Source organism: Cynara cardunculus (genome assembly GCF_001531365.2).
Source record: "Cynara cardunculus var. scolymus isolate 2C chromosome LG 5, CcrdV1, whole genome shotgun sequence".
Taxonomy (NCBI): Eukaryota; Viridiplantae; Streptophyta; class Magnoliopsida; order Asterales; family Asteraceae; genus Cynara; species Cynara cardunculus.
Window position 1 is genome coordinate 2,356,549 of NC_037532.1, and position 13,405 is coordinate 2,369,953.

The following is a 13,405-nucleotide window of genomic DNA, read 5'->3' on the forward strand; positions in this document are numbered from 1 at the left end:
ATCCAAATCCAAATCCCTCCTCCATGAAATCCAAATCTCTTTGAAACATTCGAGAATTCGTTTACAAATTTGAATAGATGGACACAAACCATCGAAAATCATACCAGCCATCGACCCGAATGACCACCAAAATCCACAAAAATCACAATAAACCAGACTAAACAAACCCARTATATCTCACTGAAATGTACAGAACTCTTATCTCAAGATACAGAAAGATAGTTTCCAAAAAGACCCCCACCTTGCGAAAAATGTCGTATTTATTAACTTTACCAATTATGGACTTGCAAAGAGCTCAGAATTCAACTGTTAACGGTTCATATCCATTTTTCCAAATAMAGGGATGATGGTATCAGTATTTGTATTACAAAAGTAACGAATAACTTCCATGAATTATGACACAATACTAAAATTTTGTGGTCATGCTACAAATTTGATGTTTGAAGATGTCTTCGAAGCCACCGAAAAGCTAAGAAACTGAATCCAAGTAACGGGATTGAAATCGTAACTTTGTTCATGTTAAATTCTGAATTCTAGATAGTCGAGTGTCCGATAGAACTGTGAACATTTGTGTATCTACAAATTGCTGCAAAACGCAAAAAWTATTGCATTATAAACGGTTTTCATGTATGGTTATTCTACAAATTGTAGCACAAGCGGAAAAAAAATGGCGTTATAAACAGTTTAAGGGTCAAATTTAAAGGATTTTCTTGGGTAATCGTGGGTTTGCGAGTCAGCTTACGAGCATAGACTAATCCCCTGGGCGACCACAAATACCCTAGTCATAGCAGCTGGACCTCCATGACCACAAGGGGTTTGGCAACGCCTAGACTCRAACCTGAGAAGATGAGATTTCACTACATTCCCCTAAGCCTTAACGAGGGCGCCACAACCCAAGTGGTTAATTTAAAGGACTCAATTGTTGAACATTCAAAACCATTGAGAGAAAAATCGGACCGTATGAGTTGCAACTTGCAACAAGGATATTTATGAACTTAAAACCAAACCTGTGAGGATATGTGGAACCCCGGATTACTCTCCAAAAGAGTATTTGAGGAGGGAAGGGGGGTTCCAACATATATAAAAGARAAATGATTCAAGTCTAACCGATAATAGGACACTAAAAGCATCTCCAAGACACAAATTCTCTAAAATTTCTCCAAAACTCAAAATCTCTAAAAAAGGATTACATTTTACTCCAACGGATTMTATATTTTGGAGATTTCAACATTAATTATATTATTAAAATATTCTATAGTTCTATCATGCCAATAGATTTTTTTTAAAAACTTCATATAAAATAATGATATTAAATCTCATTGGTGTGAATGAATAAAAAATTCATTTCTCCCCCCTCAAATCAAGTTTTAGATAATTCTCTAAACTTAGAGTTTTCTCTATTTTACAGAACAATATAGAKAAGCCGTTAGAGCAAAATAGAGAATAAAAACTCCATTCTCTCTATTATAGAGAATCCATTGGAGATGCTCTAACAAAACCAAACGGACCAGGTAAATTCCACACAGAGRTAGGGTCTGGGGAGGGTAAGATGTAGAMARACCTTACCTCTACCCAAGGGGTAGAGTGGTTGTTTCCATGAAGTTGCAGAACAAATAGGTAAATTCTGAACTTAAAACCAAACCAAACGGATCAGTAAAATGCCACACAAAGATAGGGTTTGGAGAGGGTAAAGATGTAAGCAGGCATTATCTCTACCCCGAGGGGTAGAGAGGTTGTTTACGTGAAGACTCCCGCTTGCAGAACAAATACATAAATTCTGAACATAAAAGCRAAATGATAAAGATTGTACCCTGATAAATGGTCGGTCTCTAGCGGGGAAAGAATCAATATAGCTCTCCTTCATAAGTAAGGAAACCTGCAAATGAGAAATCATAAGTAGAAAGGCACCAAGCAGCATCACACTAGCCACAAGCAGAGATGGGCACGGACGTGTCCTAAACAATTTTAGACCGATTAAGGATCAGCGGTGCCGCCTAGTCCATCCTAATAATGTCATGGTCTAGTGTAGGACCTGTCTGATTAAAAGATCTGGTCTTTTTGCCCATCTCTAACTGCAAGTAACCATGGATAGGTTGAGAYTTGAAGTAGGATAGTTTCATAATTTCTAGCTTTATCTTACCCTATCATCATCAGACTGTACACTAGTGATTGCGTGGGATGATAAGTTTGTACAAAGGGACTCCAAGTGCTGCCTCAAGACGGTTAAAAATTGTGCCGCAGCTTCATTCTGTATCACAGTGACAAGTTATTTTCGAATATTTAACGATCATAATAAGCTTGTGGTTATTACAATTCTGTAAACTYGGTCTGATTTGTTTCTGTTTCTCTTGTATGTTCTCATTTTATAGCATATTGCATCGTTTTCGTGCAGGTCCTAGCGTTTCTCATGCATTTTTCTTACGTTTTTGTTTGGTTTCTGTCTTTTTGATGCCTATTACTTTGTTGTGGGTATATTCATGTTTTGATGAATATTTTCAGTGTGTAGGTGTGTGTGGATGCGGAAAAGAAAACAAGGGAGGACGTGCAAGTGGTGTAGGTAGCGGAAGAGACGAAGAAAAAGAGTTGGAAGCTGCTCACGCCGCCAAGTGATTTAGCCACGCGTCCGCGACCAAGAAATCTGAATATTGACATTTTTGTACTACTCACGGCTGCAAGCATATTAGCCACGCGCCTATAAACGGCGTCCACAGTCCTGAAAATCTGTTTTTAGCTAGGGTTATTTCGGTCTTTTGGTCAAGAAAGGTTTTGTGCATCGGAAGAGGGGCAAAAGTAACGTTTGATTGGACAACTCTCGCTTTGGAAGATCCAAACTGTGTTCACCATTTTAGTCATTTAACGAAGAATTAATGTAATGAATTTTAATTAACACCAGTAACTCAAATGGGAAGAAATCCAATTCTACACTAAGCTATCTAAAATGGTGAACATCGATTTGAACCTTTCTGGGCAAGACGACACTTGTACTTTCTTTCTATTCCCCCAGCAGCCCCCCAAAAAATGAATGTTTGACTTACAAGTAGTTTAATTAGAGCCAACATTGGTCAAATATCTAAAATGCCCTCCAACAAGATAGAGWAACCTCGTGGACCGGAATCTAATCCTCATCTTCTAATGATTACTGATGGGCAAAAGTTAAATTGGATTGCAATCTTATCAAAATGAAATTGTTGCATTTATTTTGGGACAAAATGAGTATATAGAATTCTACGTTGCTGTATGTCATATATAGTCATGGGTTGGGTTCACGTGAGACTAACCTGTTTTCTTGAGACCCACGAGAYCACAAAATAACACTGAAACCTCRCAACAAAACATTTGGAGGCACGAAAAACGCCGAACCTTCACATCAAAAACACTGTGAAGGTTTACCTTCAGAAGGTTTTGCTATGAAGGTTTAGWGTTATATACGTGGTCTCACGGGTCTCATGAAAACAATCTGGTCTCACATGATSCCAAGTCTGTCACAATGCACATGAGATGTCCCATAGCCCATAAGTATTCAAGTATTTTGGACTTCTACTTTTGATATCAGGCATTTAAAATCCAACACTGGGAAGGCAAGAAAATTGTAGCAGAGTGAAAAATTGTAAGAAATCACCTGAAATTTGTTCAACCTGTATACTGGATGCTTTCGAATAGCAGATTTGTCAGCTGCWAGTCTAGCATGAAGTGGCCCTAGTCTGGTGATGAGTTCTCTTAGCTTAGGAAATGGCGGCAAAGAGGAAATTTCAACCTGCAAGAATGGTAACTAGATGAATTAAACCAGAAATTTCAAATACTATATGACCTTAAAATATAAATAARATTTTCCCATATAAGAATACGCAGTAGCCCATGAATGTCCAGAAAATTGAGTTACAACTGATCCCGGTCTATTTTAGTTTAGAAACATGCTTAATAGTTATCATAATAGTTTGGTCAAAATGTACTCCCTTGGTCCCATGAAAATTGCGAAGATATGACCTGGAAGGCGGGAATACATTGTTCTATCTAATAATCAATAGCATCATTATGTTGTAACGAGTACAATGGACATTATTGGCAATCCGACTTTGACAATTTTACCCAAGGTAATGTTGCAATTTTCATGGGTCCAAGACTGCTATTGTTGCAACTGAGCATTTCCAATTTAAAGGGACCAAGACAAAGCTTTTCTCTCCCTAATATATATATATATATATATATATATATATATATATATATATAAAAGGTTCATGGGAAAACTGCAAGAAAATGAAAAACTAAAGAACACCCTTGTAACCGTTCCTCAAGACAATAGCACATGTGCATACAAGTAATTGAAGTTTTTTTTTTTTTTGTTTTTTATGCATGCACACGTGCACACCAGACAAATTACTTGTATGCACATGTGCATACCGTCCAGATGAAGGTTACCAGAGTGTTCCTTAGTTTTTTACTTTTTTGGGGTTTTCCCCTGAACCTCCCCCTCCCCTCTCTCTATATATATTTATCTATATCTATCTATCTATCTATCTATCTATCTATCTATCTATCTATCTATCTATATATATATATATATATATATATATATATATGTCGAATAGAGTTTGCAACCAAAGTTGTTGAAGGCTCAAGGCATGGGCCTTGGGAATGTGAGACGCATTTTTTTACAAAAAAGTATACACACACACACAAAGTTATACGCAACTCAAATATGTAGAGAAAGAAGCTTGAAGTTATAAGAACTGGGTATTTAATAGTAGGGTTTGACTTGTATCATCTATTTAATAACTCTTTTTGTAAGAACTCTAGGAGATGAGAAGATGAGAAAACTTATYTAATATTGGGGTTGGACTTGGTATTTAATAACTCTTTATGAGGCATGCCTAGGACCACAAGGCGCCTCAGCCAAGGCATAGGGCCTTAGTGAGCCTCRTTAATACRCCTAGCCTCGACTTTAAAAAGCCCAAGACCTTGAGCCTTATGAACCTCAAGCGCRCTTTTAACAACTATGGTTTGCACAAACTTCAAAGGGAAAAATACAGGCATTTATTCATCGTGTACTTGTATACATGAATCACCCTTCACTTTGTATTGCTCTCGGATAATACAAAGGATATGCATGCTAGAGAATGAAGATTCTCCACCAACATGTTCCATTTATGTTTATGGTCCATGAGCTAAATTTAAACGATTTGCAACTAAAAGTTAATAAAAATTGTTTGCTCTAAGCCTTATACCTCATTATGGGTCAAATCAACATGAACAAGGTTAGATGTTTTTATCTTGTTATCAGCTGGTTTATGCAGTATCCCAACCTGCACAATGAATATAAATAATAAGGTGCAGTTAAACATATTATTTATATCTCTACCGCACCTCTCTGAAAACCTTAGTAAAGGTGCTTCAAATTTTGGGATTCCTTTTCAACAATATTTCAAACTTCTAAGAAATGAAGAATCCAACAAAAACTGAGCATCAACCATGTGAAAAAAGGCAAATCGAGAAAAGATATCAGAAACTTACGACAAAAGGAACAGGGGCATCAAGGAAATCAAACATCTTCCCAGGAAGAACCTGTAAAAGAAAACATGAGTTGAAGGTGCAAATCTTGTTTCTAAGGGTCAAAGTACTACCAAGTACCAAGAATTAAAATYTTCCACCAAACATATAAGGGTCAAAGATGACATCAGGCTTCCATGGACGAATGATATYAAACTTTCGAATATGCCAAACAAAGGGCTTGTGGTTCAGAATCAGAAAGTTTTAACTTCAAAATGCAGAAGCAAACCACTATAGTGCATTAAGAGGGAGCGATGGACTAATGAATATGTATGACTCACCGGAAGGAACAGGCTTTGCCATTCAAATGGAAGAATCATAGGAATAAGAGATAACACTGTGGCTGATAAGACACCCTACATATGTTACAATAAAGAATTATGAAGGTCAATCAATCAGTTTGTAAGAACAATCACTAGTAGTACTRATCAATAGCAAAAAACTATGACATGCTATAATCATATTCGAATTCAACGGGGTTAACAACTTTCAGAAACATATTACCAGATTTGGGGACGTGATGATCACTTGTTTCTCCAATAAAACCCCAGCAAGCAAAATTAAAATCTGAAATCAGTTTTAATATTATATAAACATAGTAAGCATGGATATCAAAGATCCACCCAATGSAAGGAATACATGGATAAGGTATTTCTCTTGCACTACCATCAGCGGCGGAGCCAGAAAATCTATCTAGGGGTGCCTAGAACAAAATGTAAGAAAATTCACGATTTCAAGATTKGAAAACCCTTTTAAATATAAATGTTTCTTTAATTAAATACTTGTCCTAAAAATAGTTGAACAGCWTGAGCGACCTAAACAACATAACTATATCTATATGTATACAAACAAATACAAGATGTGTGTAGATAACCATATAAATTAGAAAAGCCCTTTGAAAATACATGAAATTTATCGTAATTTTTTTTTTTGTATTCAACAAGTAAGGTGTTTATTTTAGAACCTTTAGAAAACTTGGCATTTATAAAGTAAGAAAAAGAAGAATTTGATATGAATAAATAAAATTTCAAGTAGGTAATTGAGGTTTCAGACTATATTAAATTTTATTTTTGAAGTTTGAGGGGGAGCCAATGCCACKTCTGGGTTCTGGCTCCAAGGTGGCTCCGCCCATGACGACCATAACAACTCAACCAAGGTATAGCATGCTGGAAAAACATATACATTTTCAAGGGAAAGAACTCTACAAATTGTTGCKGTTGTCCAATTTGACAGTGAGACAGCTTCCTCGATTGCGGCAAGCTTGAATTTGACCTTGTAAAACAATACATATCAGCTATCTAGCAACACCRTGCATTAGTGAATCCTAACAGTGAATCAACAAGCCAATGTACCTTATCAGGAATATCCAATATTTGCTCTTTGGGATCTTCTCCAAAAGAAAAAGCAGTTCTATAATATTCAATAGTTTGTAGATGCTCTAGTGGCCTGAAAACTATTTTACCTCCATATGATGGAACTGGTAAAGCATGATAGCCACAAACAATCTGTAGCAAATCATTTTTATGTTCCTGCCATGAACAGATGATTAACAAGATTGGTTACAATCAACATGGGTATATTTGCTAGATAACTCAGGGGGGTGTTTGGTTAGAGGTATAAACAATAATTAATGGGAATGAAATGAAAGAAACTGTTTGGTTTTATAGAATATAATGGGTTTATTCCCTCAGAAGTCCAAATTTCCATTCCAGGTTRAACTGGGGGAATGAAAATTCATCCCATTTTCATTCCCCCACCTGAACCAAACACYCCCTTAGTTACTTGTAAGCAAGGAAAGTTAACACACCCTAGCCCATTCCATAATCGCCTTATTAATAGCATCTTTATCACTGCAAGAAAGTACTACATCTTCATCCTCTGATACGACGCCTTTTACTGAACTGATTAAAGACAAGAAGATGGTATTCAATAATTGCAAAAGCATATTACTGTACAATCAACTTATAGGGTGCAACGAATTTCCACACACATACACAAACAATAGCAGACAAAAATTTTACCTGAACAAGGGCCCGGAACTTCCAAGTCGTTCAAGTGTCTGACTCGGCGGAAAAACACACGCCTCAACATATTCCCTGCGGACAGTTTCATAATCTCCATGCATTTTCCCGAGGTACTCCCATCGCTTTTCCAAGGCGTCATGATTACTATCATCAAGATCAGGCAGATCCTTTCTTCCAACAGTTTCCGTTTGAATTTCTTTATTAAAACTTTTATCTCTAAAGACAGCACTACTTGGAGACCCAGTTTCCAATCTTGAAGGTGAACTTATCACATTGTCTATAATGACTGCAGCAGCGGCAGAAGGAGGAGAAATGGCTAGCTCGTTGTCAACTGGTATTGCAGAGTCCATCCATGAGAGCTCCTTGCTTGTATCGTCAGTACATTCAACTGCTTGGTCATTTAGTTTGGCTGCYGAAGGGACATGATCGAGACTTACTTCACTAGCAAAATGTGTTATTCGATTGAGGCGCTCCTGTGCAATGATACTGCATCCAAGTACATGCACATTATGGAGTGCTAGTTCACATTCAACATGTTTTCATTTCATATGAGTGAAGGCAGCACAAAACTAGCCTGTTTAACATCTCGTAGTGTAGTTCAAAGAAAGGAACTCTTGTTAATATACAGTAACAGCGAGGTGCGGAGACTAAACAACGACTGCCTCCTCTGGATGCTCGGGCAAGGGACGATGCAGTACCAAGCATCCCTGGTGGTCTCTGAACAAAATCTTGTGTTTGTAGGCAAATACCGTAAAGGGTTGCATTATCAGCCACCTGATCAATACAAAGAAAAGCCTATTATTGTGACTGTGTGCACACATTTTGTAGTACCTCCCAGAATTCTATAACAAATTTCGACACATTCAATCTTGCTAGTTGTTACCTAACATGTCTTCATATGTAATTTGTGGAACTCCACAAGATGAATAGTGCTTGCAGAAGGCCATTGGCACACATGTCATGTTAGGGCCCACCAGGTGACCCTACAGGACCTTGTCTGCGGAATAGAACTTCCAGAATACCATTCATCATATGAGATTCCACAAATTCTATATTACTATATAACAGGTAAAATGGCAACAAGCTGGAGGCGTGGAGCTAATAACATAACAATCAACTATAGTCATGCCAACACTTACAGTTTTTTTTATAATAATTTAACCTTCAACCATTTGAACTCTGCAACTTCAATAACAAGGAGCCATGTAAGCTAAATTGACCCGTAAGTGAAAAAGATGTGTTTCAGTGCTATTTCAGCTAGTTGAACCACTCTTYCTTTTTCCCTTTTAGCATCAGTACAAAATGTCGCTGTCACACTTGTTTCAGTTACATATTTGAACAAAAAATTTATCAATCACATGCTTATAACTTCATTATTATATCAAWACACCACATCCAATTCTAATCAGAGTACTTAACACAAATCGACAATAATGGTCGAATTGTTAATATTCTCTCCATCAAACTATTCCCATCCTACTATTATCCCAAATTGACCAGTCATGTTACTAATTTGATTAAAATTGAATGAGAATGATGTAATTCATATGATTGCAAAGGAATAAAAATATGGTCGATAAATCTTTCAAGCATGTAGTTAAAGGAAGTGTAGAAGTAAAAGATATTTTTTATCTGTTTTGGCAATCAATATACAAACAAGGTTTATATACAAATGAAAGCAGATTATCATTTGGGTGTCTGTTTTATTTGATGCTAGCCTATTAATGAACCAAAATGTTGCCATTTGAGAAATAAAAGGAAGGACTATCAGAATTAGATACAACTTGCCTTAAGTGAAAATATAAATGATAAGTCGTCTCTGTTCAAGTGTTCCTGTTCAAGAAACACAATAAGAGAAGTCTGATTACTTTGAGGATCTAACATGTGCCAAAAAACATATTACACTTGATAAACATGCAACTCTAACCAGTGTAAACGGGAACATAACTATAGAACACTACAAAATAAGGATCTTAAAGCATATGACTCRTGTATATAGACAAATACGTTCAGCTCCTCATTTAAATGAATTGTGAATGAAGCAGCATCCTTCATATCTAACCCAATGGCCAATCATACATAAAGAGCACAAGAAAACATCCACAGATAATAAGGGATAAAAAGGGAAACATAGCAGTGGGGATCTGTTAAATAGAGGAGAGGAGAGAAGGAGAGAGGATCTGATTCGTATCCTGTAATTGACGTGAGCCTGGGAGAGATCCAGCACTCTCGAAATTGCTGCGTATACCTTGTTCTCTTTCAAGCATTCGATTAATCGTAAAATCCATTGCTRTAAACTATCGAGTTTACATCATTTCTACATTTCTGTAACAACATTTTTCTACTAGACATCTTTTGGAGAGAATCACTTAGAAAAACTTTTTCTTGAAGAAAGCAAGAAAAAGAAGCGTGAAAAGCGGTATTACCGAACCCAACCTTCGTATAGGTCCAGGTTCAAACTTCACCAAAGGTGAGGAGTGTGTGTGAGTTTAATTTGCCGTGTCTAAATGTTATATACTTTWAAAAAATCCACAAACAGAAGTGTTCAATCTCTTATCCTTTTTCTACATTTTACCTTCATTCTTTTGCTCCTTTAATACAATGAACAAATCCTGTATTAAGGGTTTCTTCTTCCCATTATAAACTAAGTTTCTAATAGTTAGGATACTAATGAAGAAAAATCGAGATGCTATGGACGTGAATATCATRTAGATTCTTGTTAATCATGTGTGTGTGCTTACTTCTTGTTGTTGATTGGCCACCATCAATAGGATATCATATTCATATCAGTACAAAAATGGTTAATATCAGTTGGAAATCCATGATTAATGCATGTTCATGAGTGTTGCTGGTTATTGAGGGTAGTACAGGCATGTATATTATTTACCTTGTTTAAATCCTCGTACGAATATTGATGCATCTGGAATACGCTTCACAAATTCCTTGAAAAAAAAAGCCAGGGGTAGAGTGGTCTTTTCAATTGTGGCTAGTTGGGGAAGTTAGCGGTTAGTTAGTTGGATCGTGTGGTAGTCAGCTTACAGAAGTGAGGGACAAGTAGCAGGGAGGGATATCGAAATTGTGTAATGAACTGGAGAGTGCCAACCTCTCCAATGTTGGTAGGAATGAATAATAATTCAGCAAGTTCCTAGATTTCTTTACGTTGTTGAGGACGTACGCATTAATTATGTTGGTTTATTTAGGAGGGCACTTGTGCAATAGATTTGGAAAAATCATTGACACATTGAAGAATTGTTGGGTGGTGCCGTGTTGGAATTTAAGTGGTASTATGTTGTAGCTTTTTGTAGCATAATTTACATATTTCTATAACTAATCTAGCAATTGTTCTTGCTTCAGACTTGATAATTAGTTTGCCTCAATTTGTTTTCACTCGTTTCCTTTCATATTTTAGTTTCTACTACTTAAATCCACATCAACAACCCTTTATAACCACATTATGCAATATTCACCATCTAAATTAAGTGGTCTTGTGATAGAACCAATTGGCTGTTTCATATTCGAATTGCTGAATTGAAAACGATTACAAGAACGAAAAAAAGATAATTCTGGGTTCGAGAGCCAGATCTCTCCTAAACCAAAAAAGATCACAAGAATCCCCTCCTCATTCCCCTCCTCTCTACTCGCTATTTATTGTTTCTAATTTACCAAAATTACCAAAAATTATCGCTTTCTAGAATAAACCTTTGAAATCGGTGGCCTATCAATACCCCCCCCCCAAACAAACTGATTCACCTTGTCCTCAAGGTGAAATGCTGGAAACTGTTTACGCATGTTATCATAAGACTCCCATGTATCTTTGAATGCCAGTAATCCTCGCSACCCAATAAATACTTCGATAGTCTTGTTGTTTCGRTACTGTATTCCTTTCAAACATTCAGGCTCCACTTGAAGTTCCCAATTGTCTRTGAGTCCGGTTGGGAGATGTATCGGTGTTACGTTATTGCCAATTGCCTCCTTCAGTTGGGAAACATGAAACACAGGGTGAACAGTACTGTCACTGGGTAGTTGAAGGCGGTATGCAACCTTTCTAATGTGTTCAATACTAATAAACGGCCCGTAGAAACGGGTGCCAACTTCGCACTACGATTGTGAGTCCGGTTGGGAGATGTATCGGTGTTACGTTATTGCCAATTGCCTCCTTCAGTTGAGAAACATGAAACACGGTGAACAGTACTGTCACTGGGTAGTTGAAGGCGGTACACAACCTTTCTAATGTGTTCAATACTAATAAACGGCCCGTACAAACGGGTGCCAACTTCGCACTACGATGAGCGGACAACGATGTTTGCCGATACGGTCTCGTCTTCAAGAACACCCATTGACCCACCGAATATTCTACGTCGCGCTGGTGCTTGTTTGCCGAACTTTTCATTCTTTGTTGTGCTTTCTGTCTCTGTAAGTGGACTTTGAGTTTTGTCAGCATGTGATCTCTGTCCTTTAGCATTTGGTCCAACGAAGAGATGGAGACTGCCATGTCTGAATAGGGAGTTAACATTGGTGGGTCGCGACCATAWAGAATCTTGAATGGGGTAGTGGATGATGTGCGGAAAGAGGTGTTGTAAGAATATTCTGCCCAAGGAAGCCACATSTCCCATTTCTTAGGCTGCCCCCAGCAAAGCAGCGCAACTATGCCTCTATACCCCGATTGACTACTTTTGTTTGTCCGTCACTCCGGGGGTGGTATGTCGTACTAAATTTGAGTTTAGTAMCTTGTAAACGTCACAGTTCCTGCCAAAAATGGCTAAGGAAGATTTCATCCCTATCCGAGAYGATCGATTTCGACACACCGTGTAGATGCACAAATTTCTTTCAGAAAAATGCCAGCGACTTTAGGGGCTGTGAATGGATGTYGTAGAGCAAGAAAACGACTATATTTGCTAAGTCGATCGACCACCACCAACAAGGAGTTAAATCCCTCCGACATGGGTAATCCTTCCACAAAATCCATGGAAATWTCTTCCCAAACACGTTGGGGAATATCCAAGGGTTGCAACAGCCACACCGGTGTCAAGGTGGAACTCTTGTTTCTTTGACAGGTCACACAAGCTGCCACATATTCTCGGATCCTTTTGTTCATTCCCTCCCACCAAAATTCTGCCTTGACCMGYTGCAATGTTTTTTAAGAACCCGGCATGACCSCCGATGGTTCCATCATGGTATTCCATTAGAATATGAACCATCAACGGAGATTGTTGAGGAATAACAATCTTACCATGCCGGAGCAGTATGTTTTCCCTCAACTGAAAGGGACTCGACTCTGGATTGCCATTCTTGAGTTCCGCAATGCGTGTCTTCCATTTAGGGTCTTGATTCACTTCGTTGACAAGCTGAGTGATGTCCCAACCTTGGAATGTAATTAATTCCATTAAAGTAGGTTGATGGGCCCTCCTTGAAAGGGTGTCGGCTTGCAGCATTCTCTTTGCCCGGTTTAAATTGGATMAAAAAATCGAAACCGATTAATTTTACCAACCACTTTTGATAGTCGGAGGAGACTTCACGCTGCTCTAGCAAATATTTGAGGCTACGCTGATCGGTTTTGATGATGAATYGCTTCCCCGTCAGWTATAAWRCTTCCATTTCTTAACCRCTAACACAATCGCCATMAATTATCGCTCATACACTGATTTATACTTCCCTGTCACTGGTAATTTTTKACTGAAATAGGCMACTGGTTTGTTGTTTTGCATTAGGACAGCTCCTTCCCCTTGAATTTCATCTGCAGCGCCTTCCAGTTAACCTTCATGTGGCCCGAAGTTTCCAGCCATTGCATACCGAGAATGGCGTCAGTGCTCCCTAATTCAAGCGGTAGGAATTCCGTA

The 13,405-nt window shown here is 37.8% G+C and overlaps 1 protein-coding gene across 1 annotated transcript in view; it reads right to left on the reverse strand.

The window, feature by feature from the left end:
* Positions 1–376: 376 nt before the first annotated feature.
* LOC112512205 overlaps positions 377–13,405 on the reverse strand; it is an 18,850-nt gene continuing 5,821 nt past the window's right edge. Inside the window, exons 6-19 of the mRNA XM_025118069.1 lie at positions 9,357–9,401; positions 8,143–8,342; positions 7,566–8,054; positions 7,352–7,445; positions 6,897–7,073; positions 6,727–6,816; positions 6,049–6,111; positions 5,826–5,900; positions 5,509–5,559; positions 5,223–5,300; positions 3,620–3,754; positions 2,141–2,248; positions 1,811–1,876; positions 377–586 (exon numbers count right to left, since the gene is read on the reverse strand). Of these exons, the coding sequence (XP_024973837.1) occupies positions 515–586; positions 1,811–1,876; positions 2,141–2,248; positions 3,620–3,754; positions 5,223–5,300; positions 5,509–5,559; positions 5,826–5,900; positions 6,049–6,111; positions 6,727–6,816; positions 6,897–7,073; positions 7,352–7,445; positions 7,566–8,054; positions 8,143–8,342; positions 9,357–9,401 (1,743 nt within the window). The 3' untranslated portion in view covers positions 377–514. The remainder of the gene's footprint in view (positions 587–1,810; positions 1,877–2,140; positions 2,249–3,619; positions 3,755–5,222; positions 5,301–5,508; positions 5,560–5,825; positions 5,901–6,048; positions 6,112–6,726; positions 6,817–6,896; positions 7,074–7,351; positions 7,446–7,565; positions 8,055–8,142; positions 8,343–9,356; positions 9,402–13,405) is intronic.